Raw genomic sequence first — 27990 nt, forward strand, 5'->3', positions numbered from 1 at the left:
ATCCGACAGCAGCTGGCATTCCATGCTTGTGGGCACTGGGCATCCCTGCTGTCCCCCACCGGAGGGTTTTGGCAGAGACCCTAAGGCCCCGCATACTTGGGGTGGCTGCAAGGTCTACTCCTGGGCAGGGGATCAGCCACGTGAAGGTCAGTTCTGCCTTCCAAACCCCAAGTGTGCATTTCATTCCACACGAGTGTGGATGCTGGCTGATGCTCACACATGGCAGAAGTCACAGGCAAAGGAGAGAGGAGTGCAGATTTCACCAAAGCTCTTTATTTCGGCTGTGGGAGGACTCTGAGCTGCTCTACAGTACTGAACACGGCCAACCTTCCTGAGCAGTGGGGATGCCCAGGGTGCTCCTTGCTTTCCAAGTCCTGGTAGATTCAGGCAATCCGGCACAAACATATCCACGACCTGCTGGACAGTAAAGCCACGACCTGCTGGACAGTAAAGCCACGACCTGCTGGACAGTATAGCCACGAGGCAGGGTGTGGTGCCCAGAGCCTAGTGTGGCACGCCCTGCCCATGGCTGCCTCGCCCAGCTCGGAGTGCAGGACTCAGCCATGCCTTGATCACATGCTGGGATGCAGGCAGCGGTGCAGCCCCAGAGAGGTGAACAGCCATCAGGGCTTAGCAATAACCAAATAAATAAGAAATGCTATCATGGAGTACATAAACACACAATGGTTCTTTAAAAAACAAACCCAACACAAAAGTAAGCCAGGGCCAACAGGGTACACAGATGTGGGGGAGGGGGAAAATACCACCTGTAAAGTGCTTCGTAAGACACGGGGCCTTTCTGGTCTAGCCTGGCACCCCAGCTTCACTGGGAAAGGCCAGGACATGGGCAAAGACTGCATGCGATTCCAGCAGTGCTCGGCCTCCAAGGTGGACAGAGCTAGGGAGCAGCCACCCTCACCCCTGGGCAGTCTACACACGAGCCAAAGGTCCTCGAAGCCCTGGGTCTGCACACTTGGCACACGGGAGCACACGCACACACGGCACGGGGCTGCGCCATCTGGCTGGGCAGTGCTCAGGAGGCCTCACAGCAACATGCACTGGTGCCTCTGCGGCGGCGGCTGCTCATGCGGCCGACAGGAACGGGAAGAAGAAGAAGTCGAAGGCAAACTTCAGGGCGCCGTGCACGGTGCTGCGCCAGTCATGCTCGATCTTCACGTGCCGCCTGGCGGGCGAGAGCTGGGCCATGCAGTTGAGGCAGCTGATGGCCTTGAGCTCGAAGACGGGCCACTTGCTGCCCAGGCGGCCCTCGAGGATGGTGCTGAACTCAATGAGGCTGCCCTGGCGCAGGTTGAGCAGCACGCTCTTGAACTCGCTGCTGGCCCGCAGCACGATGTCCTTGGTGATGTCGTCCTCCTCGTGGCCGCGGGTGCTGTTGGTGCTGCTGCTGAACGGCATGCCCACCGTGATCTCGAACTTGTACCGGTCGAACTTCTTGATGTGGCAGGGGTGCTTGGCCAGGTGCTTGAGGCGGCAGAGCTCCTCCTCGGCCGTGGAGGTGTTGCCGGGGCTGCAGGACGGGTAGGCCTCGCCGTAGAGGCAGCGCATCCAGTCGCCAATGAAGTACGGGAGCATGTTGATGGCCGACTCGGCGCTGTTGTCGATCTCCGTCACCCGGACGTACTTGAAGCGGCCTGTCCACGTGACCCTGTGGCCCTCCAGGTGGCTGCACAGGATCTGGGTGCGTGCCATGTTGGTCTCCTTCCAGGCCCGGGGCCCGCACAGGAAGCCGTACTGCTGCCAGGTCAGCGTGGAGTTGTAGACCTTCATGCCCTCCGAGCGGTACACGTAGAACCAGCAGAAGAGCACGATGGCCGAGAGCCACACCAGGATGAGCTTGACCATGGAGCTCCGCGACAGGGACTTGACCATCTCCACCACAGAGAAGCTGGCCTTGGTCCACCAGCGGAACAGCAGGGGCACGCTGCAGATTGCCATGGTGACCAGGATCTTGGTGAGCTCCAGGGACACAAACCACCGGGCAAACTGCACCACGCCCATGAGGGCCAGGCCGGCCACCAGGATGGGGAGAGCGAAGAGGAAGAGGAAGTAACCAATGGAGGCACGGACCAGGCCCAGGCCAGTGGACTCCAGCAGGATGACCACAGAGAGCTCACACCACATGAAGCAGACCAAGTAGGGCACCAAGTAGCAGTAGGTGCCCTTGAAGTTCCGCAGCTGGGCCATGCGGAAGAAGAGGTAGAAGAGGTAGACGTAGAGCAGGCAGGGTAGGCTGACGTTCAGGACAACAAAGTGGCCGATAGGCACAGTCAAGAAGGTCTGCCCAAGTACCTTCAGGTAGCGCCCATCCACGGGCATGGTGGGCAGAAGGGAGAGCAGCCCCGCAGCCACCTCAGTGACCAGGGCCCTCCTGGTGTAGGGCTTGGCCGAGCTGCTCAAGCTCATGTAGCTGGTCACTGTGAAGAAGGCGGCAATGACGGCCAGCTCCGAGCAGGGGATACAGTCCTTGCTGGCCAGTGGGAAGGAGAAGATGACAAAAACAACAGAGAGCAGGAAGTGGGCATAGGGCTCCAGGTGGTTCCAGCCGAAGTTGACCTCGGCCTGCTCCACGTCCAGGTTGGGCTCGAAGCGTAGCAGCAGGTCAGTGAGGGTGCGGAAATTGTCCCAGGCCTTGCTGTCCTGGAACACCTTGAGGGTGCAGATGACCATGGACACAAAGGACAGGTAGAAGATGACCAGGGGGATGAAGAAGGCAAAGAAGTCGATGGTCAGGTTGCTGATGATGAAGAAGAAGATGAGGGCATTGATGTGGTGGGTGGGCACAATGGTGGACAGCCAGTGCATGCCTGCCTTGGAGGCCACGTCGATCAGGTACTCTTTGACCTCCATGATGGCATGTAAGGGGTACTTCATCACCTGTGAGGAGAGGCTGCGTTGGCGTCACCTGACCAAGGACCCACTGCCCTCCCTCGCCTCACTCTGCACAGTGGGTAGCCTGCTCTGCTATTTCCCTACCCCTGGCACCTTGTCCCAGCAGGTCCTCCCACCCGGGCACCTACCTCCAGGTAAAAAAGTGCTCCCCATACCCTGCACCCCCCGGGACCTTCTCTCACCCCCCACAAGTCCTGGTCCTCCCTCTTCTGGGCCCTAGAGTCTTTCTCTACCCACCCCGGGCCTGGCTCCCCACCTTCTACCAGAGTGACAAAACTCAAGTGTGACTGTCTCCCTTAGGAGACCTCACGCACCTGGAGGAGTCCAGCCAGCTCCCCTCCTTGCCCCAACACAGCCTCCTGCGTAAAGGGCCAACAGCCCTTGGCTGCCTGTCTGGGAACAGGTTTGCATCTCCCTCTGCCTCCACGGCAAGGGCGTCCCTCCCTGAGCCTCCACTTCCCTGTCAGTCAAGGGGGACAGTAGCCATTACTGGAAAGACTCTGCTGGGCTCCACAGAGGTGGGAGTATGGCAGCCCTCGAGGGCGGCTGGGCAGTGTGGAGAGCACAGGGCGAACGTGGGCATCGAGGGCGCAGCGCTCTCGACTGAAGAGCCGATGCAGCTGCAGTGGGTCCACACACCACACCCCCCATACTGCTCACAGCAGACACACAGTCCATGGAGCCCCCTCCTCGCCTTGAATCCCCCTCCCCAGTCAGTATCTAGTGTAAAGGTCAGAAGCAACTTGTGGCTTTTATCACAAAAAACTGAAAACCCAAGCACACTCTGGAGGAAGGGCCATGGGAAGCAAGGCAGGGGCAGTCTCGGAAGCAGCGGGCGGTTCTGCCACCCAAAACAGCCTCATGTGCCTACCACAGACCCCCCTGGAGCGCCAGGCCTGGCCAGGGCATGGGGAAGAGGGGGAGGGTGGAGAGGACAGAGGAAGTGGTGGACAGTGCCCGTCCTCACACAGCATGGTGTACGGCACAGGGCAGGGTCCAGGGCCTGGGCCAACACCAAGGAGTGGATCCCTGGAAGGCCCAGTCCTGTGAGGGGCAGAAGAGGCAGCTGCTCACCATTAGCAACAGTCCAGGGAGCAGCAAGGCCCCCACTCCCCGGGGCATCCTCCCCCATGGCCTCCCTGGAGGGCTCAGGAGGACTCCTGGTGAACGGAAGGAAGTGACCCCACGCAGGTGGCACTCATCTGCCATGAGCCTTGGCTGTTGATTCACAATGACCAGAACACCTGGAAGCCACAGTAGGCTGACTGCCAAGGCAGAGAGGGACGGAGCTCAAGAGGCCCGTGTGCACACAAATACGTACACCTCGTTCTTTGGGACAGCACCTTGTGTGCTTTGTTTTGTTTTTATTCGTACTGGGGACTGAACCTAGAGGTGCTTTAGAGTCGCATTCCTGGTCTTCTCGATTTTGAGACAGGGTCTAAGTTGTAAGGCTGGCCTTTAATTTTTGATCCTCCTGCCTCAACCTCCGAGTTGCTGGGATTACAGGTGTGGCCACTGTGCCTGGCTCCTCAGTATGTTTTATAACAAGCAAACAAGTGAATGAGCTGATTAACAACTAGGGTTCCCCTGCTCCCTGGGCTACAACACTTTCCTACGAACAAAGGGACACCCACACCTGCTGGGAAGTGGTCATGGGGAGATCAGGCACGGGCACCAGCCTTGGGACGTATTTCTGACACAAGCCAGAAAGCAAACCAGCATTTATGAAAGTACACCTCCTCTAGGGTTTGCCTGGGCGGAGCCCTCTGGCATTAGCCAGCAGCTGGCTAGAACCCAGAGCCATGCAGTCAGTGGGGTGCCAGCGGCTCTGCTCATCCTGTGGGCGGACCTTGCTGTCACTAGGAGAATCTAAGGTGCCCTGGGCTGCTACGCCCCTCATCTCTGTTGTGTGACCAGCCCAGGCAGCCTGGAGGACGTGGCCTGACAGTACCCAAGGGGCTGGCATTAGAGTACCTGAAGTCTAATGCTCAGAACCACCCACTACTTTTCATGCTGAGGCGGTCACATGACAGCCTGGTGCAAAGACCTGTAAAAGACAATGAAGCTTCTAGAACCTGAGACCCTGAGGTGTCTAGCACCTGCCCCAGGAGCCTCTGTGATCAGGGAATGCTCTCCTTTTTAAAATTCCAACCTCTGGTCCCCACAATTTCTGCCCAAGCCCTTTCTCTTGGGAATCCACCAAACTGTGGGACTAAAATTTTAGTGTCCTTTTCTATAGAGAATTTCTAAATAAATCAAAATAAACTCTACCTTGGGCTGGAGAACACATGAAATAATATCTCAAAAAACACCAGTGAGGAATCCAGTTCCAGGAAAGGAACATCCAAGTGCCCTCTGTGCAGGAGCAATGAGCAGCCTGTCAGCTGGCAGGAGAACCATGAAGGAGCATCACGCCCAGGCCAGGCACAGGCAGAGCCTGCCGTTAGTAATGCAGGGCAGGTGAGTGCCTCCAGCCAGGTCTGTTCTCACTTAGAGAAAATGCTCACTCGTTGGGCTTTCCAATAATTTAATGTACAACATGTTAGGATTTTAAAACATTATTGTTTACTTTGAAGAGGGCGACAACTTGCACCCCCAGCTCAAGAAGAGCTGCTTGACCTCTGGAGCCAAGTTTTCTGTGGAAGGACATCAACTCACAAGGAGGTATCTGTCATTTTCCCGAGTGTGGATGACCGCTCCCAGAACAGCGCCCGTCAGTCCTCTGAAAGGCCACTATAAGCTGGACAGCTCTGGAGCTGCAAGATGCCTGTCATGGTTCCTTACCTCTTTCCAAAGACTTTTTTCATCAAGACACACTGTTGGGGAGTCAAAAGGCTCTGACAGCCCCAAAGACTGAAAGCAGACACAGACCTTGACTACTTCCTGTCACAACAAACAGAGCTTCCAACTGCTCAAAGCACTGGACTCATGGCCTGGAATGAGTGACGCTCCACCTGCTGCTCCAACCAGGGCAGGCACTCTGGGCGGAGGATCATTGGCACCCACCCTGCATGTACAGCTGAGATGCTCTGGCCCTGGTCTTCTCCAACTTACCTGTCACCTCTGACCTTCAATGGCATTTAGAGATGCCTCTTCTTTGCCAAGAACCATGCCAAGCACTCTAGATCCATTCCCCCGTAAGAAAGTGAAGGCATCCTGTCTGTAACCCCCCAGGGCTCGGGGCAGGCTTCCTGGGTTGTGGCTATACCACCCTGTCTCAAAACGCAGTCTCTCCTACCCTGCACACACCACCAGTGCTCAGTGGAAAGGGCAAGGCCTTTAATTCATCACCCCAGGGACCTGCCAGCCTTAGGTGCTCGTCAGGGACTCAGACCCAGATGTGGGCTTAGCATCCAGTCCCTGGTTATGCCACTGCCCTCTGGCTGTGGCCTCTCCTCTTCCTCTCTGCCTTCCCCTGCCCCTGCTCGACTTCCTCCACTCCCGGCTCCCGCATGCTGCCTGTTCACCTGACCACCTGCTGGCCTGCAGCGGAGCCACCTTATTGCTGCTCCCATCCTAACTCGGTCACCCCATTCTCACACAGCCATGGGTCCATCCATGTTCTCGGTCCATTATGAACACCCAGAAATGAAGAATGTTGAGTAACCCACACCCAGGGCTTCATGACATGTCCCCTGCTTGGAGGAACTGCCCCTGTGCTGGCCCTGACAGCCCAACTCCTGGAAGTGCCGTTTTCTCCCTGCAGAGTGAGCTAAGGACACATCTAATTCAACTTCTAAGCTGACCAGGGCAATTCCGTGAGAAGGCCATGGCCTCAGTGTGTCTGTAGTCCAAACCACCCACATGGACCAAACCCAAGGAGCCCTCAAGGCAGGGTGCAGGACCGCATTTTTGACTTCTCTGCCCCCACCATACTCCTGTCATCCGTATTGCTCACCATCCTCAGGTGTGCCCGTACCCCCCACACAGGCGCTGGCCCACCCTCAGGATCCTTGAGCCCTGGTGGCCCAGCAAACAGGCCCATGGCCTGGCCTGCCAGACACTAGCACTCTGTGTCGAGGAACTGGCCTCTGGGCTGTGCCACAAATGGATATTCCATTTCTCTCTGTGGCGAGTCAAACAAAAAGTCCAGCTCCAACGCCTCCACCAGCTGTCCACACTGCACTGTGCGTAGAAAGCCCCAGAGGGACCATAGCACTGGTCACTCCCACATCCACCCACACCTCCTTGGCTTCTGAGCTGGCTCCCTAAGGAGGCCTCCTTCTGAAGACACGTCCTTAGCAGACCCTGAGGACAACCCAAGAGACAAGCGGCATACCTCCAGGATGTCCCTCCCACTGCTTCCTGGAGGGTGACAGCGTGCTTGGCTGGCTCACCTTCTGGCGCAGTGGCAGGTCCTCGGGGCTCTTCCCAGCCAGCTCGTCGTCGTCATCATCCTGGAGGAAGAGGTTGCTGGGGATGATGCCCTTGGCGTACTTCTTGGTGATCTCCACGAAGTCGTCCAAGGCGATGTAGTTCTTGGCTGCAGCACAGAGGAAACAGCACAGGGGTTCCCCTCTGTCAACCCACCGTGACTCTGACCTGGGCAGCCGAGGAAGGGCCCAGTGGCTTGTGGCCCCGCTGGGACAAGAGTCGAGATGAGATTCGAAGCCCTTCCCTGGGTGTGATTACGGATGAAGACCAGCCATATGGGGAGGAACTGGTGGGCATGCTGCACTCCAACCTCCACCGCTGCCCCTAGCCCTGGTGACATGCCATTCTCCATGTGAGGTGACCGGCCCACCCAGCTCCTGTTGTCTAAAGCCCACCTGACCTCTGGGCCCAGCTCCACGGCTTTCAACAGCCTACATCTCCTGTGTCTCTGACTCCCTTTGTCTCCCTTGGGTGCTCACCAGGGCTCTTACAACACTGGTGACAAGTCCCCCAGGAGCCAGCCACCACCTCCGAGCCCCCTTCCAACATGATCCACTGAGAGCCAACTGGTGACCTCCATCCAGCACTTGTCTGCCAGGGTCCAGTATGCACTGGGCACTCTTCTAAGCCCTGGGAAATACTAGGAAACCCAGCATGCCTGAGTCCAGGCTCCCAGTGGGGAAAACAGACACGAGACAAGGGCTGGGAGGTGCGTCCATGTTAGAAGTTCTCCTCCAGGTTGCCCAGGACGGAGTGCAGAGGAATTGACACAAGGGGGTCACAACTGTGAACACCTCTCCTACCAAGTCCCTCTCAGGTGTGGGCTCCGCCTCAGCCCGCCTGTTAGTGCTGAGCAGCCCTCTTATTCCCCTGAGGAAGGTACAAGAAATGGAAAAGGACAGGAAGGAAGCGCTCAAGGAAAAGGAGACTGGGATTTCATCTGAAAGCCTTGCACTCAAGTTCCTCGGGCCTATCCTCCCAGGTCAGTCTTTCCCCCAGGCCTGTCACTCCCAGATTTCTGAGAAACCGACAAATCTTAATTCACTCACTTATAAAAACTGCCCTGTGCAATGTACTACCATGTATATTTCTAGAATAAGCAAAAAGATAGACGGTATCTTACAGGGTACTTTCCACACAGTATCCATAGATCAGAAGTTTACTTCAACCTGAAGATCTTGAGAAGAGCTGGACCCGCACGCCACCCTGTGATCACCAGGACGACCATCCTACACACCTGCCCTCGCCCACCCCTCTTTAAAACATGAGACCCCAGAGGTGCTTCTCACCTGACAGCGAGCCACATTCTGAAAATGAACATATCTTCACCTTTCTAACAAGCTCCTCCTCTTTGTAAAATCTAATGCATTCTTAAATTTTTTTCTGCCACGTGTCAAGAGCCTGCAGTCTGAGTAAAGGGCTGTTCTGCCTCCGGAGACCCCCTCAAACCTCTACAGTGACACCCCCATCTGTCTTCTCCAGGACAGCAGCCCCAGGGTCTCTAGACTGCAGAGTCCACTCCACATAGATGGAGCGATGGTCAGGCCAGGGAGCTGCATGCAGAGGATGTGAGGCTCTCTGACCCTGGAGAGCCCAAAGGCACCCGCAGCTCAGCAGGTCCTCAGACCTCTCTCCCCTCCCTGTGCAAGCACTGCCCCTCCCAGTGCCCAGTTGGGGCCAAGTTCTGCACACACCTGCAGATCTCCTTTTGGACCTATGCCCACGGTCTTCCCCCTGCCTGGAGCGTCTCCTCTTGCTGTTCTCAGCTGACCCCTCCTTACCCTTTCCAGCTCATGCAGGCACCGTGGTTGTAGGCTCCCACACCTTTGCCTGCCAGTCTTTCTCACATGGCAGGGGCTGTCATGTTGCAGGTGTGTTTTGCTGGAGCTTGGACAGCCTGGTAGGCAGGGTCTAGATCCTAGTGTCCAGAGCACTAGTACCCAAACAGACAGGTCCAAGAATCCACTCATATCCCCCAGAATCTTGATTGTGGCCCAGGCCTGGGATCCACCCGAAGGAGCAGATGCCATAGCTGAGAGGTAGGCGGGAAGCCCCGGTGCCACCTGGCAGGTACAGCCTTTACTCACACTCACTGCTGACCAAGCGCTCGAGCATTCGCCTCTGCTTCTGCAAGGACTTGGGAACAGGGCCTGGCTGCGCTCCTCCATCTGCCAGAGACAAAGTGAATTGAGAATAAGGGCTGTCTGTCTCCTGCCCTGAAGCCCACCAAACAGAGGTCATTAGTGAGCCGTGGGGACCCAGGGCTTGGGGCCTTCATGGTAGCCCATGAGTTTTACAAGCACCACACTTCTGGCAGCCACCTCTGAGCTTCCCATGAGGTGGACTCAGCACCTCCTACAGTGTTCCCACTCAGTGAATGACACAATCTCTCCCACCTGGGGACAAGGTCACTGCACCCTAGGCACACTACCCTCTTTGGTTGGCACTACCTGATCTCAACCACTTTTGGCCAGCATCATGTATTGGTTTGGTTTTCCCATGAGCAGTGAGCTCCCCAGCAGTGAGGGCAAGTTGTCTGTCACCTCTGTATACCTGGCCCAGACACAAAGAGGAGCTCAGCACAAATTTGATTAATGAGCAAACACCCAAGCCAGGATTTACACTGTCCTGTGAGCATGCCGTACCTCCCTACTGCAGGCCCTAATGCCCATAAAGCATGCCCTGGCCCCAAGAGAGAAGTCCCGGCCCCAGAGGAAGGCCCAGGCTCCAGGAAGGCCCAGTGCTGTGGTGGCCTGCCTACCATGCTCGTTGACCTGGCCCACGTTCTCCAGTAGCTCCGACACAGCCACCTGCTTCTTTTTCTTGGGGTTCAGCTTCCAATACATGACCAGCGCAGCTTTGCGCACAGCCCTCTCCAGGTCAGTCTCGGAGGAAAGCTGCTTCACCTCTGGTTCATTTTCGGAAGTGATGCCTGACAGACAGAGGCAACAGTAAGTCCTCCTCCCGCCCATCTGGGCCCATCAGTGCTGCTCTGAAAGGCCAGGGAAGGCAACGTGTGAAACATCTGTCAGGCACCTTTGGCTGCCAGACAGTAGCCATCTGAGGCAAGCACCCCCGGCACCAGCTCTCCTGGCTGGGGCCCAGCTGGTCTGGTGGCAGATGGCCGAGTGTCTCTGCGTGCAGGTGTTATAAAGGCTTTTTGTCTTCCTGGCTCGCTCCCTGCCCCCATTATCCTCTGAGACCCTTCTGAGTGGGTGCTGGTCTAGAGCTGAGGCACACAGCAAGGTGCTGGCTTGCCCAGGGCCACAGGGTCCCAGGGAGACAGAACTGCCTCCAACCAATTCAGTCTCCCTGCACCACTACCAGCTGGGCGTAATGGCAGGGCCATCCCTGTGTCTGCAGTGCTTCACAGGCATAGGCCCTTGAGGGCAGCCAAGGGAGCAGTATCTCTCACGTGGCAGCCCTTTTAGAGGGAGCAATGGTGAATAGAGTCTACTGCTTTGTCCCTTCACCCACCACTACCTGGGACAGCAGCCGCCTCTTCCCAGGGGGCAGCCAAACTTGGGAAGAATGACTTCTCCTTCTAAACAACCCCAAATTTTCCACACAAACAGGATGCCATAACAAATGGCCTCCTCTGGGTTCCCACTGCCCCAGTACCCCTCCCCACCCCGGCCGCCTCTGCCCGCGTGCCCGCTCTTAGGAAGCATCAGTCCTCCTCCTTCTACTGTGAGTGCAACTGAGCAGGTCTTCCTGGGCCTATGGTCCCCAACTCTTCTCAGAGACTAGATGGAAACAGCCCAGGGGACCAGAAATTCTGCCCACAGGCCTCTGCTTTAACACAGTACAGCTGGCCCTGCGCGACTGCCTCCAGGATCCATCCTTCAATTTGGATCAGAACCCAGAAGGGAAGATGGCCATAGTTAATTACTACCAAAGGGCAGGGAAATGGCTTGGTCTGTTAAATCTCCCATCCCGCCCCACAGTGTCTCAATCGACAAGGCTACTAGCCACACACACTCCTCATTTCCCAGCAGTGTCACCAGTACTAGGTTTTCTGTGTACCATCTCAGCTGTCCATTTAGCAAGCAGCATTACAAACTGCTCGCCGTCAGGCAGTGGCTGGAGCTCCCTGCAGACTCACCTTTCCTGTCGGCCAGGCACCGGCGCAGCAGCTTCACCGCCTCCCGTCGGCCCTGTTTGGCAGCCAGGATCAGCCAGTCCACGGCTGTGCAGTTGTTAAGCTCTTCATCCCCATCACTGGCCAGTCGCAGGTAGTGTTTTCCCACCTGCAAGCCAGACACCACTCAACCTTGCCTTTTGGAACCTCCCCTGCCCTTGCTCCTGCAGCCCACTCCTCAGGTCCCTCAGGTCCCTCAGGTCCCCTCGCCATGTCACTCAGACCAAGAAGAAAGGTGGTGGGAATGGGTCCCACTGGGTGCCTGCACTAGCCTGGATTCTTGCAGGTCCTGGGCCCTGGCTCCTGCCCAAAACACTGTGAGCAGGCATAGAACCCTGGGCAGATGAAGGAGCCACAGCGCCTGCACTCTTTAGATCTTCCTCAAGCTGCCCCTGTCCACCAAGAGCCCAAGGAGGGAAACTCACAACAGTGACGGCCCACAGACCACCTCTCTCAGGGGTGGAGAGAGGGCAGCCAGACAAGGGCTGAACTGGCCCACTGGCCAGATTTTTTTAAAATAAAGTTTTACTAGAGCACAGCCATGGCCGACCCAGTCCGACCCTCATTCTCTGAACAGAATGACCACTCAGAGACGAGAGTGAGCAGCACAAACAGTAGGGGGGCTGCAGGAATGTGGAAGTGGGGAAGGCATGGTGGCTTTTCTGTGATCCTTGGTCAAACTGGGTGGGTATGACAGAACATGGAGCCCAAAATACTTACTATCTGGCTCTTTATGAAAAGAAAGATGCCAGCCAACCCAGTCCAACCCTCATTCTCTGGACAAAGTGAGGCCCAGGGCACAGACAGGGCCTTAAAAAGGGCCAGTATGTGATCCAACCCTGGAATGTCCAGGCAACAGGCTATAGAAGAACTTCAGAGTGCAGAGGGACAGGGTGAGCCACTGCTCTGGACAGATCTCTGGGGCCTCTGGCAGCCCCGCTACGAAGGATGTGGTGATCTCCCTACAGGGTGGGCCGGGCAAGGCTGGAGGGAGGCACCAGGCAGAGACCTGCTCACAGCTCGCTTCCTCACGCTCTCAGGCCCTCAGCTTCTCCACATTAATGACGGGAAGCTGGACTCTGGGACCCCGCCCCCCGCAGATTTCCAGATACCAACAGGAGAAACAGCAAGAAGTGTGGGGACAACACCGCCCACACTGCACCAAGGACCAGGTGGGAGGTCTCGGAGCTGCTGACCCGGGCATGAACCATGGCGCTGTGCCTCCTGGCTCAGTGAACTTGGGCACGTTACTAAAGCTCTTTCAAAGAGAGTGAGTGATGATGCCCCTCTGAGGACATCAGGAAGACAACCTGAGACGACCAGGACCTGCCGAGGCCCCCGCCCCCCTGTGCACCTCCTTGTGCTTTGGTTCCTGACCCCACAAAGCCCTCTCTGTCCTCAGGACCCCTACTCCCTTCTCCTGTCTATGCCTCGGCAGAGATGGCACCTCCTCAGAGGACACCAGGGCCCTCTGCTATTTCCTCTATCAGGAGCATCTGTTTACTTTTTTGACAGCTCCTTCCACTTTCCTGTCACTTCCATGAGGATAGGGTCCCCATCCATGTGGCACTGGGTCTCTGGCACCGGCACAAACCCAGTCCACGTCTATGGTCACTTCCCTGAGGGCTCTGTGCACTACTCTGGTCAGGCACAGAGTGGCCACTCAGAGACGAGAGTGAGCAGCACAAACAGTGGAGGGGCACGGATCAAGGGGCTGCAGGAATGTGGAAGTGGGGAAGGCATCTTAGAGGAGGGGAGGCCCAAGGCGAGGTGTTAGCCGGACCTGAGGGAAGACATGGGGGCCGGCCCAGCAGGGTGCTGGGGGATGGCACTGTGGATGTGGATCAACTGAACACGGCTGGGGCACAACCCTGCTGGTTCCACATTCCTCCTCTGTGGGCTGCAGAGCTCTTGGCCAGGCCTGTCCTGCTGGGGCTGGGTCCTGAGTTCCCAAGGGGACAGTGTGGTCCTCACCTCTGTCTGTGCCTTAGGGTCCCCAGCCTTGGCCTTCTCCAGGACTTCCTCAAATGGGATTTCCATATCTCTCCTCATAGGTCCTTTAACAAAGGGAAAAAAGCAGAATGTCAAAAGCCAGACCTTGTCACTTGGCAGAGTGGAGGGGCGGCAGGAAGGGGCTTCAGAAGACGTGGTGCGGATACTTACTGTAAAATCCAGGCCAGGAGCAACAGAACCACCGCAAAGACAGGACAGGGCCAGGGAGCGGCAGTCTGCCTCCCAGCTCTCCAAACAGCCCCAGAGCAGAGACTGCAGCATCTACCAAGCGCAGTGACTTCCGACAGCAGAAATGGGAGGCACAGGGACAGGCATAGTCCTGAGTCCCACTAATGTCCCCCTCAGCTCAGCCTTCTTTTGCTGGAGCTCTAGAAAATCTAGGGGCTCCATTTGAAAGACACTGGCCTGGACAAAAAGAACGTGCAGGATTCAGCATGCCAACAATTGTCACCACAGACACCTGCCTTCTGGAGAGTACAGTCAGCGTACAGACATCTTGGTACAGATGCTTTTTGCTGATAAGTGAGTGTCTCAGTCTGTCGGGGCTATGATAGATGCCACACACCGGGCGCCTTACAACAACAGAATTTATTACTCCCAGTTCTGGAGACTGGGAGTCCAAGATCAAGGTGCCAGCAGATGATGTCTGGCAAAGGCCCCTTTATAGTTCACAGATGGCACCTTCTTGCTAGGGCCTTGCATGGGAGGGGTGAAGGAGTTCTGGGGTGGGGGTCTCTTTTATAAGGGCACTAGTCCCATGTGTGTGTTCTCTACCCTCATGACCTCACCGGCCCCTGAAGGCCCACCTCCTAGTAGCACTGCACAGCAGGTCAGAAGGCCAGCATGTGACCTGTGGGGCACCACAGTGACTCGCTCAATTTCCACACTGTGCCACAGTGAGTTCACCACCTCAGTGGCTCCTAATTCCCATGGGGCGGGGTGGGGGGCATGCTCAGGCTTGCCAGCCTTTGCACTCTCTCGGACCTCGGGGTTGTTCCCTGTGGCCCCTTACTTTATAAAATGGTGCCACAGACCATTCTGTGCACCCTTTGTTTTCTGTGGGAAATGATTTTCCTAACAGCTTCTCCAACTGAATGACTCATCACAGGGCTCATGCTCTATTCGTCTTCCTAAAAAGCTACCTACAAAAACATACAGCTATATCAATTCCATTACACCTTGTCGACACTGGGTATCCCAGCAATGAAGAGAGCTTTTAAAACTACTCATTTTTACCAGCTCCTTTCTTTGATTCAGGCAGACAATATTTAAGGGCTGACACTCAGTCCCACAGCTTGACTCCAACCCCTGCTCCACTCCACCTTGGCAGAGACGAGACACCTGGCTCTGGCACCTGGGAAGCACGATGGGCGCTTGGCAGAAGGCTTTTGCCCTCTCATTGTTTCCAGAGACCACAGGCAGAAGTGAGGGACGTGACACCTGGTCCCCAGTCACAGCACACAGAGGGGCCAGCTCCTCACCACTTCCTCTGCGGCTGTCCCAGCTCCAGTCTCTGCCAGCCCTGAGCTGGGCTCTGCTACAGTGCCACTGGCCCCTGCCTCAGCGCACCCAGTGCTCCAGGGGAGGCAGTGGCAGTAAAGTGGCCAAAGACAACACAAGCGCGAGGTTCAAGGGTGAGGGTCTGAGTGTCACACCCAGTTAGGAGAGAGTGCAGGGAGATGGAAGATGACCCCAAAGTGCAGACAGGGTGTCCATCTATGAAGAGCTCAGAACACTCACACCAAACACTAGATGACCGGTCAATAAAAGGGTGAAAAGACTGAACAGCCACTTCTCAAAAGAAGAAATATGAATCAACAATACATCAAAACTGTTCAACATCTCTAACAACGAGGGAAATGCAGATCAAAACTACACTGAGACTCACCTCACTCCAGTTAGAACAGCAATGATCAAGAATAATACAGATAATAAATGCAGGCAAGAAAGTGGGGACAAGGTACACCACACCTTTGGTATTTAGGTAGGACTGCAAATTAGTGCAATGGGAAAAGGAAGCACCCGGGTAGCAGGATGGAGAGTCCTCGAAAAACTAGGAAGAGGACCACCACATGATACAGCCATCCCTCTCCTGCGCACTCCAAAGATTTCTGATCGCATACTGCAGTGACGCAGCCACGTCTTGTTTACAGTAGCCCAACTAGAAAAACTAAGCTGTGGAACAGACCTTGGTGCTGTCCACAGATGAGTGGATATACACCGGGGAGCCGTCGGGAAGAAGGAAATCATGGCATTTGTTGGTAAATGGATGGAACCCGGGGCTTTCATGGTAAGAAAAATACCATGAAAGTCAAAGGTTGAATGTTTTCTCTGGTATGTGAAAACTAATCCAAAATGAGGGGAGGGGCCACAAATAAAGAAAAAGATAAAGGGAAAAAAGAGAGAAAGTTTCATCAAAATAAAGGAAAGATCAGTAGAGCAGACAAGGCATTCAGAAGGAAGAAGGGATGGAAAAGGGAAGAGGGTGGAATCAACCTGAACAAATTTTAAGCACATACGTGAGCACAGCACAATGAGCCACAACATCACTACAGACACACCATACTAGTTTTTAAAAATTCTGTAAGTAAATTTCAGGAAGATAGTAGAATAGAGGGAGGGGAGGAAGGGAAAGGAGGAAGTGCTGGGGATTAAACTGGAGCAAATCATATTCTATGCTTTTGCAATTGCCAAATGTATCCTAAAGTTATATAGAACTAAAAAGAACAAAAAGTATTTACAAAAAAAAAAAAAAGTGGGGGCTGGGGTTGAGGCTCCGAGGTAGAGCGCTTGCCTTGCACATATGAGGCACTGGGTTTAATCCTTGGCATCACATAAAAATGAAATAAAGATATGTGTCCACCTACAACTAAAAAATAAATACATTTAAAAAACAAGTGCATGTAGTCCCTGCGGGCGCTCTGAAGAGGCTTGTGATGGTGGAAGAGGAGAAAGAAGAGCTCCTGGGGAAGGTGCAGTGACCCCCACACAGTGGCAAATCTCCCTGCAGAGTTTTGGGCTCAACTTCCCCCAGGGACTTTACTCAGCAATGATTCCAGGGCCCATAAAGCGGCTCTGAGAGGTCTTTTCCCTTCCCAAGTGGCCCACTGGGCCTTTCTTGCTGTCCGCTGTGAGGTAGTCTCCAGTCACTGTCCTGGGCCTACCTGTCTCTAAGCCCTGGTTTCTGATGCAGCACTACAGTGCAGCTAGGAAGTGCTGAACCAACAGAGAAGGGGGCCGAGAAGGCAGCAGCGAGAGCAGGGCCCTCGGTGTTCCTCTGTCTCCCCCAATCTAATACAGCCACAGCCCAGCATGCACCAGGCTTAGTGAGTGAACTGCCAAGTTCAGCTCCCTTCGGTAGAGGAAGGGTGAAGAGAGGGACCTTCCTGCCCATTAGGAGTGTAGAACCACCCCCAGCCATGTGCTGCAAGCCTCTGGGTCCTTCCCCACCAGCTGACCACGTATAGAGCCCTCCCTGGTTGGCCAGCAACAGCAAGCTGGCTTCCACTCTCACACTACTGAGGCTACCCGCGTGCGCCTGAAATTTTTGAATGCATGTCAAAAAATGCACTGTATGTTGGCATCATCCCTGAGGCCAGAGCAGAGTGCTGTGGCCTTGTCCCAACAGGACACCTAGGCCACTCTGGACCAAGGTTTCCCACACATGGGGAAGCTGAGGTTACCCTGGTCCAAGGGGTGCTCCTCACACGGGGCAGTTGGGGCCACCTTGCATGTAAGGAGTGTGCCATTAGCCTCTGTGCCACTAACTCTGTCCTTGGGAAGGAACACAGTGAGGGATCCTTGACCGCAGCCCCGCCTTCCTGAGCTGGCCGAGCTCTGTGCAGGGATGGAGACAGTGGGTACTGGGGCAGGTCTTGCCCAGAGAGGCGCCCCTCCACTAGGCCCAAACAGGACGTGTGAACCCAGCCACACCCTCACCCACCAATGTGAGTGCCAGGAGCCAAGAGAAGCCAGTTAACAAGGCATGAGCCCTGCCCTTGGTAAGGCCCACCCCAGGGACAGCGAAGACAACTCCATTCTACCAGGACAGGTGGGGACATCAATGGTGACAGGGGAGGCTTCATGAAGGAGGTGACGTTGGAGGCTTGGAATGCCTCCAAAGGAGGTTAAAGTAACAACCAAGAGGCACAAGGCCAGGTTTCCAAGAGGCCTGGAGGCCATCGGGTGAGCTCAAAGGACCCTGCTTCATGCCGTGTCAGCTATGGCACAGGGATCACAACACACACGCAAGCCGACAGCCAGGTCAGCGCAAGGCAATGTACACAACATGCTGTCTTCCTGCGCTGTTGACAGCGGGACTCCGAGTGCTGCTTGGGGCTGTGGCTTGCTCCCTACTCAGCATCTAGCGCGCACCCACAGTGCACTGGCTCCCAACCCCTCCTCACACCCACTGCCGGGACCAAGCTCTGACCCCTGCCCCTGGGGCTCCGTCTCAGCTATGCCACCACTGTCCACCTAGGGGCTCCTGAGGTCACCCTAGCTTCCTCCTTTCCCTGTCCATGCCCAGCCGCCAGGCAGACTGGCCACCTTTCTTGTGCTCCAGGCTCCAAAGCCTCACTCTCCTGCTCCACTCCCCCATCTTCTCTAGCACAGGACAGTTCTTCAAGGTGAAAGTCAGCTCCTTCCCCCATGGAGAGCCCTGCCAGCCCTTCATGCTCATAGCAACATTCCTGCCCTGACCCTCAGGGACCCACTGGCCCAGGTGACCTGGGCCCCCACACTCTGACCCTTCCTCTGTCTCAGCTCAGCTGCACGCCCCTTCCATGGTCTTGGAACTTGGTGTTCACTTCTTCCTGCCACAGCCCAGTGCACCCTTCCAGGAGTGTCTTATACCCTTCCAGGAGTGGTCACTACTGGGCAGTGTCCTGGCAGACCAGTCCTGTCCACCTCAGGGTCCTGCTAATGTCCTCATCATCTGTGTCTCTATAGCTGCCAGGCATATGTCATCTGGCACTAGTGGGTGGGAGGCAATGAAGACTCAGACTGTGCAGGCTGGACACCCACCGTGGTCCCCGGGGTCTGTAGGAAGGGCCAGACAAGGAATAAGACTTACAGCCAGGTAGATCCCAGGCTCAGACCTGCGTCTACCCAGAAACATTAGCGATAAATTGGAAGAACATGGTGATCTTTTAAAAGAGAAGCAGAGTCCAAAAGAGCCTGAGGTGAGGCACGTGTCCAGCCGGAGCTGCACGGGGAGCCCAGAAGCCCTCTAGCTCTGCTAGCAAGGCTGCAGCATGTGACAGGTGTGTCACTACTGGGCCACCTATGGCAGGGCTGGCACACAGCCATAGCAGGTGCACACAGCAGGTCCAGGGCCTCGGCACAGATGGTGTGAGGGCCCTGCTGATGGGGCCCTCTCAGGGAAGAGAAGATGACGGGGGCTGGAAAGAGGGTTCCTCACAGAACCAGAAGAGCCACAGCCACACTCCTTCCAACTGCCCACCTGCTCTCAGCCCCTGCAGCCCTGAATCTGCCCTGCTCCTCTGTCCTTCCAGTCCTTGCTGTGCTGTTCTTGGTACCCAAATCCTTGGCCACAGCCTCACCCCTGTTGTATGCCAACTCTTCCCCCTGCCTGGCGCCCAGCAAACAGAAGAAATAAAACAAAAGCTGCCGAGAGTGGAGACAGGAGTATCTGCTACAACCACTAGGGGCTGTAGAACAAGACCCACCCAAGGTACAGCTGGTGACCCTAGGCCTGGCCCTCACCTGCTATGGATGTGTCCAGGGAGACCAGATGCAAAGAGAGAAGTCCCAGTGAGAACACATGGGCCTGTCACTGCAAGGCTCACTCACCCACACAGTCACCCCACTAAATACCCAGGACACTTCTGAACCAGGGACCCCGGCAAGATGGAGTCCTCCTCTGCAGACAGTGGATTTCAAACTGCAGATTTCACCCATGAGAAGGTCATGAGGTCAATTTAACTGCCCCAAAGTGGCATTTATTTTTAAATCACAGGAGCAAAGTAGAACATAGACTAGAACACATAGGAAGGGCGATACTGCTTTGGAAACTTGTTCCCAAGCATGTGAACGCATGTGTACATGTACCACTCTGCAACAGAACATGTATTCCTGCTATGGGAGCAGGCTGGAAAGTGCCAGAGGCAGGAGAGCCTTATTAAGCAGGTGGCACTGAACAGTTGAGATGGTGATACCATATCTGGGACAGAGGTTCCCACGTGGCCAAAGGGGAGGTAGGAAAGCATGGAGGCAGATTAGGTGAACCCAGAAAGGATACCTCAGCAGCTCTTAGATCTGAGGTTCTGAATAAGACTGCAGAGTTGGAAGCAAGCCCCACCTGAGTCACTGAACAGCCACAGCCAGCCTGGGCTGAAGACTGCTGGCCTGACCCTACCCCCTTACCAGCTCCACCTATTTCTTCTTGGCTCCTGGCACGAGGGGCCCGAGGCTCAGCTAGTGCAGCTGCTTCTCTGACGCTTGGGTCAGGGCCACCTTGGGGCCTGGGAGCTCGGGGCGCCTCACTCCTCTCTTCTTCCACTGAGGCAGTGGCATTGAGCCGAGCACGGGATTGAGGCTGTGGTGCTGGTGGAGGCTGTGGGATGGAGGGGCTCAGAGGAGGGGTGCTGGAGTCCATCTTGCCTGCAAGAAAAGCAAAGGGTCAGACACACTAGGGCCCCGAACCCAGCTTGTGCCAGCTTTTCATTTTTGGAAACAGAAGAAAGCAAAGAGATGGGTGGGAGCTGCCAAGCACCCTGTGAGCTCATTCAACCTCACAGCCCCGCAGGTAGCCCTGTGCTACAGCAACTCCCTAAGGGTGTCTAGGGCGACACACAGGGCAGCAATTCTGACCTCAGACCCTCGGTCTTAGGCTTTAAATCCCGAGTTCCCGCCTCACCAGGTCAAGCCATGAGACCTGGAGTGTTAGTGTCCTCATCTGAGAAAAGGGGATGGGAATGACAACATTCAGACATAATCCAGAGAAACACTGAGCACAGTGCTTGGCTGTGGGAGCTTCATGTGATATAACTCAACATCTGTAGAAGTGAGCTGACTTGGAAAAATGGGTGTTTGCAGATGCTAATGAAGTTCAAGATCTTGAAATGAAAGCCTCTGGATTAGAGTGGCCCTAAATCAACACGGAGCATTCTCATAGGAAAGAAACACAGACGTGCAGAGAGGTCATGAGAAGCAAGGGCCAGAGGCTATAGGGTGCAGCCACAAGAGAAGAGACCCAAGGTCTGAGGCTACCATCGGAACTGGGGTGAAGTAGGGAACAGACCCTCAGAGTCTCCAGAAGGGACTACCACAGCCCATACCTTGACCTTAGATTTCTGTCTCCAAAATCGTTTATGGTACTGGGGAATGAGTGCAGAATGCTCTACCATTAGACGACACCCCCAGCCCTTTTTATTTTTAAATTTTTATTTATTTATTTTTACAGTGCTAAGGATGGAACCTAGGACCTCACACATGCTAGGCAAGCACTCTACTATTGAGCACACCCCATACTTCTTATTTTGAGACAAGATCTTGCTAAATTGGCCGGCTTCCTATATCAGCCTCTCAAGTTGCTGGGATCTGCAGGCATGTGCAACCACACCTAGCCAGACTGCTGGTTTAAGCCACGCCGTTTCTTTTGTTTATGGGGACTTTGGGAAATGAACACCTTGGTATAAAGTAAAAGTTAAATAAATTGAGGAGACTTAGGGAAAGATTGGTAGGATAGGGTGAGTGGGGATGGCACACACCTGGTGAATCCAGATTTTTCCAACCAGAACTGCCCAGATCCACAGCCTTCTAGACCAGGCCCTGATCACAGGACAAGAGTCACAGAACTTCAACACCCCAGCTACTAACACTTATTAAAAAGCAAATGAGGGGCTGGGGATGTGGCTCAAGCAGTAGCATGCTCGCCAGGCATGCGTGCGGCCCGGGTTCGATCCTCAGCACCACATACAAAAACAAAGATGTTGTGTCCGCAGAAAACTAAAAAATAGTAAATATTAAAATTCTCTCTCTCCCTGTTTAAAAAAAAAAAAAAAAAAAAAAGCAAATGAATGCATAAGGGTGGTGGTGGCATATGAAGAGACTTCTAGAACAGACCAGAGAGCACAGAGAGCCCATGGCATATGTCATGATGGGGGAAGGGGTCAGTCAACAAAGGGCTGCTGCATGCTGCTCAGCAACATGGAAAACGGTGTCAACACAATTCAGAGCAACTGCAAGTCACAGACCATGGGGCAGAAAGCTCTAGAGGATCCTTAATCTGGATGATCTTCAGGGGCACAGATCCCTAAAATTGTCAGGCCCCATGCACACTGTGGGGCGTGGGAGATTTTTTCTTCAAACTTCCAAATGACCCTCCCCATACACAAGGCACCTCTCTTCATCAAACATGAGGAAACTGAGGCACAGAGAAGGGGAGGCTGGTGATGAGGAAATCTGTTTCCCAATCCTCACCTGTCAAGGCCCCTTCCTTTTGGCTCTGGGCCCACCAAGCTGTGTGGTCCTGAGCAGCCCAAGTCCCTCTCTGTGCATCAGTATCCTCATCTGCTTGAGGATGCTACCCTGTCCTTGGGCTGATTGTGAGGACCAGTATGACCTCAGCTGCATGAGGGGCCAGGGTTCTGGCTCCTAGCCCTAAGTCAGTTCAAGTGGGTACAGCTGGATGTCTCTAGACTAATACTGGAAAACAGGAATGGCCGCAGGTCCTATCAGTTCCAGACCGTTCTGTTTTGTTCCATCTCCAGCTACCAAGGGGCCCTAAGGATCAGATTTGCGTTCAAAGAACAATGTAGATTTCAATCTTAATGTTCCTCCCTCAGAGGGACTGAGCCCTTATTTTAATTTAGTGTAGTTTTTTTTTTTTTTGAGCCCTATTAAAACATTCCCAGAACAATGTCTTAAAACAACAACAACAACAAATATTGCCAATATATTGCCAATACTCATGAATTTGCTTGGAAATCAATGCAGGGCTTGCTGCTGCCTCCAAACTTTGAGCTTCTGAGAACTGGCCTCTCCTGAAGACCTCATCATTTAACTGCATGTGCAGACCCAAGGGAGCGCGTGGTGAGCTGGGGGCAGAGAAAGTGAACCCACAGCCTGGTACACAAAGCAAAAGGCATGCAGGACACCAGACCATCTGAGTCAGCAAGAAAGCCATGTTCTAGCTTGCTTTCCCCCACAGCTGTCCTGCCCCAGAAACAGTGGCACCTTCTCTAATGGCAGAAGGGCAGCTGAGCTTTACTGAGAGCTAGCTTATGGCAAGGCACCTATCATTAATAACAACGGCTCTGCCTCAGTGCGCCAGATACTCTTCCCTTGGGGCTACTCCTAGGCAGGTACAACAGCATTCAGGGGCTGCTGGTGGAGAACCTGTTTCATCTCCAACCCTCACCCCATTTCACAGACTAGGAAACCAAGGTGAGAGACCTGATGAAACAGCTCGCAGAGCTGAGGTTAAAATTCAAGTCCACACCTGTATTCCCAAACCACAACAAGTTTGTTTCTGGAAAAAAAGGCCTTTCAAGCCCCCTCCACCCTCTCCTCCCAGGTCCCTTCCCTCCACAGCACTGGCTGCTGGTCTACTGCAACAGGCAACTGCCCACCCTCACACTCTGCTCCTGCAGCACCTCTTCCTGGGGAGCCCGTCCATCCCTGCTGGACAGCCTTCATGCCGAGTTCCACAGACACCTTTGCAGGTATCTGCCAGCTGCTTCTGTGAATTCCCTGTCTTCCTCATCTGCTCACAGATACACACACACTCTCCATTAGCCCCCTTCTGCTAAGGGGTAGGAGGAACAGATACCATCCCAGCCAACAGGACTAGGTTGTAAAACCACAAGCACCGTGGGGAGTGGCTGCTTAACCTCACCATCTCAGCCTCCCCACCTGGAAAATGGGATAACACCTCCCATGTCAGGGTGAGAAGGGGATTCCAGGTGTGATGGAAGAGAAAACAATCTGCAAACTGGAGTCGCTACATTCCCATTCAGCTGAAAAACACCTTATAAAAGGAAAATTCAGGAAAATGCGGCTTCTAGCTAGACGGCTGGGTCAAGTGATATGCATATCACATTCCAGTCAAAGTAAAATCATTTAAAGCCAAACCTCTGATTAGTAAGAATGGATGAATGCAGGAGGATTAATTGTCAGGTTCCCTGAGGGTTGGCCAAGCCTGATTTAGATCAAAAAGCTTATTTCAAAGCAAACAAACAATTCCAGGATATGGTTATTCACAGGGACAACGAGTGCCAGAAAGAAGCAACAGAGGCAGGACCTGCCTGGCAACTGCTCCTTTCTTCTGACTAGTGCCACTAAGGCAGGGGCAGCAGTTCAGGTACTCACTAGGGCATAATGTATGGGGTCAGAAGCCTGAGCAGCCAAACCCTGGAAAGGCACCTACCTAGGAACTGGGTGTGTCGGGTGATCTTAGGCAAGTCCCTCTCCAGGCCTGGCACCCCGATGGCAGAGCAGGAGCTTCATCCCCCCACCTCTGTCCCCCAGTTCCAGGCAATCCCACTGCCATGATGGCCAGAGCAGTAGCTTGGAACCCATCATATAAAGATACAAAACACAGAATGGCTAGCATTCTTTCCCTGTGAGCACCAAGGCATATTTTTATCCATCAAAACACAAACACCAGCACCAAGGAGCTCAGCTGAGGAGTTACGTCCCCCAGAGAGGGCTGCTCCAACCACAAGTCCACTGAGGGCCAGAGCACAATGACCATGTGCAGTCTTCTGCCCAGATGCACTGACCCTCCCCCGGCCAGCCCCAATTCTGCTCTGCAGGGTGGTCCCCACCCTCTAGAAGCTGGGTCCTTAGAAACTGGCCTGTAGGAAGCCAAGAAAACGGCCAGTGCCTCCACCTCCAGGATCCCAAGATGGGGAATCCAGGGAGATACTTGTGGGGTTCACACACAGGATGTCCCCCCAGCAACACTCGTTGGCATCCGGAATGATCTGTAATGAAATATGCAGCTCTCCACATGGTACAGCAGAACAGTGCTATTCAACATGATCATGCACATGAATGTTTACAGAAGGGGGAAACGTTTGCATAACACTGATGGGCAAGATTAAAGCAGCATAAGATATTATTCTGGGTCTGTTTAGAATGAAAAGAAAATTTATCTGCAAAAATATATAGAAGAAAATGGCTTTTAAAATGTTAACACTTGAGGGCTGGGGTTGAACTCAGCTCTAGCCTAGCATGTGTGAGGCACTGGGTTAGATCTTCAGAACAACATTAACAAAAATAAACAAATGAAGGCATTCTGTCCATCTAGAACTCCAAAAAAATTTTTTTTAAACTGTTAACGCTATCTCTGGTAAAGATTATGGATGGTTTTAATTCTTTAAAAATGTATTTCCCTAATTGTCTATAATAAATATACAATGTTTTTAAATTAAAGAAAGGTATTTTAAAATGTGTCTGTGACTGAGTCCAAAGGAAGTGGGCTCAGTAGGTCCCTGGCCTGGGATGTCCACATTGGCCTGGCCCGACCCAATCCCCTGGCACAGAACTGCACCTCAAGACAAGGACACAAAGCCCTTGGTGGCTCCCAGGTACCTATTTTTGCCCAGAGTATTAAAGGCCAAACCAAGGAACGGTCCAGCTCTCCCAATGTGACAAGTTCACAGGAATAAAGGGAGACTCAAAGTGGAAATGCCCTCAGTTGTGACAGTGGACAGCCACAGACCACCACCTGGCACCTGTCTGGGCCTGGCTCAAGCTGCTCAGCAGGCATGGACTGAGGGCCTGTCTCACACCAGGCACTGTGCTGGTCCTCCTTTCCCAGGGAGGATGCATCCAGAGCCAGATCCGTCTTTGAGTAGCCCAGTCTAGATGGACAAACAACCACAAAGAGCAGTGCCTGGGGCTACAGAGCACAGAAGGGGTCCCTCACTAAACCATGGGAAGGGACAGGCTAGGGACTCTACAAAAGCCTAGCTGAAGGCCCACTTCAGAATAATGAGGCCCAGAGTCAGGCAGACAGCATGGAGGCATGTGTGTGTATGTGGGGGTTGGGCCACTCCAGCAGGGGATATACCCAAGAGAAGAGGTAGCACAGGGACAGCAAATCAGCGTGTGGTAGGCAAAGTGCAGGAGCTGGGAAAGGGACACAGGAAGAGGAGGCCAAGAGAGAGCACAGCAGGTTCCAGGCCTGAACAAATGCCAGGCTTAGGCAATGGACCTGACCCCACAGGCCAGAGGGAAGGAGAGGTAAAAACCATCAGGCTGTCTGGAGTCAGAGGCAAACAAGATAGTCCAGAGAGGAGGCTGCAGGCCCCGTAGGGAGAGATGAGGCTCTGCATCAGGGCAAGCATGAGGCAGACTGGGAAGCAGAAGAGACAGGAGGTAACAAACAATGGGAGGAACAAGGAAGCACAGGGTGGCTGGCTGATGGCTGGGGGCTTTAGCCTATTTCCTGAGGTGGGGAGCAGTGCCATATACAGCCCAAAACTCTATACCTGTTATGGTTTTTATAGCCACCATTATGGACCATGTTTGGCTTCTGTCCTAATTGTAGGCATTTCCAGGGGCCAAGACTGAGCTGGGTTCCCCTCTGTGACCAGATCCAAAGGCCTGTCCAGCCCTGACCTAGATGGGGCAGGGGAGGCCAGAATGAAAGTCCCTCCAGCCACTTCCACTTGGGAAAAGTAAGGGGAGTCTCCCAACCAATTCTGCCTGTGTCTGGGGGAGTAGGGGGGACAAAGGACCAAGCAGGAAGGAAGGAACCTCTTTCTAGATCCTTGGTCAGATGGAAAGGGCTCCTGTGAGAGCTGCAAACAGGTACTAGGTGGGGAGGGTGGACGTGTTGCCTCTGGGCCCCCAGTGGACTCCCTCACAGGGCTGTACTGAATAGGGGCAGCCAGCACCCAGGGTACCAGGGAGGGATCCTTGAGTGAGGGATGGATTCTGGCAGAAGGGAAAGTCCTTTACAAACCACAAAGCCCTGGGCCAAATGCCAGGGATCACTGTTCAAGGTGAGAGGGGCAGGGTACACTACTGGGGGTAGGGGACAGAGGGCCTGGCTGTGCTGATCACCCACAGGCACCAAACCAGCTAAGCCTTACCTCGCCTACTATCCTAAGTGGGGGCTGTACCTCCCACCTGACTGAGAGGGTTAAACACAGCAGGGGAGTGGAGTCTTGGGGGACGCCAAGGAACTACAAATGCTTTTCCCTGGAATTTCATAACATCAACTGTAAAATATGGGGTGAGAGGAACTTCTCCATCACACCCAGAGGGGTTGAGTCAGATTCTGCAGAAAGCCTCTATCTATCCAACCAGATATGAAGTTTCCAGGGCAGTATCCTGCCCAGGCAGGGTCCCACCAGACAGGGTTACAGGCTGCCACGGTCCGCAGCCCTTTGGAGGCTTCAGGCTGGCTGGGCGCACTAGAGCCCTGCGTGGGAACACGGAGGGTGAAGGGATCTTGTCCAGTGAGGATGGCCTTAGGCTTGAGCCTAAGCAAATCCATTTTAAAACTCCAGTTTGAAACCTGCAGTCTCACCAGGCAATAAATAATGGAGCAAGAGAACTGACATTCAGCCAGCCCACACTGATGCCCTCAAGCTGACAGCCTGATGAGGACCTGGACTGACATCCCAACACTTTTCACTGTTGCTGATCCTCTGCATCTTCCTCCCCACTCTCAAACTCTACAGCCACATCTTGGCCCTGGGGAGAGCCTCCTCAGCCAGCGGTCAGCTCCACCCCAGGAGAAGCCTGCCTGGGTTCCTGACCTGATCACGGCGGTCTGAGTGAGTGTGCATCTGGTATGAGTGAGTGTGCATCTGCTGGACTTAGAGCCTAAGGCTTGAGACTTTTGATCTGACACTTGAACTTGGCACGCAGAGGGCATGTCTGTCATGAGCCTGTCAGGATTAAGTGTGTTTGTGGTGCTTAGAATTAATCTAGAATGGTTTGCTGTGAACTGATTATGACTACTGCAGCGACTAGCATTAAGGATTGATGTCTTTCTCATTAGAACCTACAGAGTGAAACTGTATTGAGTGATCTGAAGGAGTAAAGCACTGACCAGGGCAGAAGCGCGTGGACATTCTTTCTCCCCTCCTCTGCAGATGTCGTACTTTTGCCCATCGCGACATCCCGCCGGCCACCTGGGCACGGGCAGGACGGCGCCTCTGGGGGCACCCGCCCTGGTCCGCCAGAGCCCGGCCTCTCTGGCGCGCGCTCCCTGGGCAGCGCTCGGCTTGGCCAGTACGGAGGAGTGGGCCCGGCCCGGGAAGGGGTCGCCTCGGGCATCGCGAGGCGGGCGGGACCCCCCGCCCTCCAACTTCGGGGAACTCGCGGGGGCCTTCGGGTCCGGCCACCCATCTTCTCAGAAGGGTAAACTGAGGCCCGCGGCGGGCGGAGCCGCCTCGCCTTCCGGGACCCTCCCCATCCCCGGCACGCGCCCCCCGCCCCAACACTCACCTGCCGGCGAGAGGGCCTCACGCGGCGCTTCAAGCCCCCTGGTGGGTCGCGAAGTTGATCGGGAGCAGCGGGACGCGCCGGGTGGTGACAACAGCAGTGGAGCAACCGGAGCGGGC

At 54.6% G+C, this 27990-nt stretch overlaps 1 protein-coding gene across 1 annotated transcript; it reads right to left on the reverse strand.

The window, feature by feature from the left end:
- Nucleotides 1-251: 251 nt before the first annotated feature.
- On the reverse strand, nt 252-27990 carry Wfs1 (wolframin ER transmembrane glycoprotein). Its single transcript, XM_076864097.2, has 8 exons — nt 27875-27990; nt 19826-20062; nt 13400-13482; nt 11390-11534; nt 10046-10216; nt 9372-9452; nt 7248-7393; nt 252-2895 (listed from the first exon to the last, which is right to left on the reverse strand). Exons 2-8 carry the CDS (start codon nt 20055-20057, stop codon nt 1084-1086), a joined length of 2670 nt encoding a protein of 889 aa, XP_076720212.2. The 5' UTR covers nt 20058-20062; nt 27875-27990; the 3' UTR covers nt 252-1083.

This window comes from Callospermophilus lateralis, chromosome 8, assembly GCF_048772815.1.
Source record: "Callospermophilus lateralis isolate mCalLat2 chromosome 8, mCalLat2.hap1, whole genome shotgun sequence".
In the NCBI taxonomy this organism is placed as follows: Eukaryota; Metazoa; Chordata; class Mammalia; order Rodentia; family Sciuridae; genus Callospermophilus; species Callospermophilus lateralis.

Coding starts and splice junctions, on each gene's coding strand:
- Wfs1 (XM_076864097.2), bottom strand. CDS start 20,057: ATGGACTCCAGCACCCCTCCTCTGAGCCCCTCCATCCCACAGCCTCCA. Junction 10,217..11,389: donor GTGCCTGGCCGACAGGAAAG/GTGAGTCTGCAG, acceptor TCTGTCTGTCAG/GCATCACTTCCGAAAATGAA. Junction 2,896..7,247: donor ACCTGCCACTGCGCCAGAAG/GTGAGCCAGCCA, acceptor CTCTCCTCACAG/GTGATGAAGTACCCCTTACA.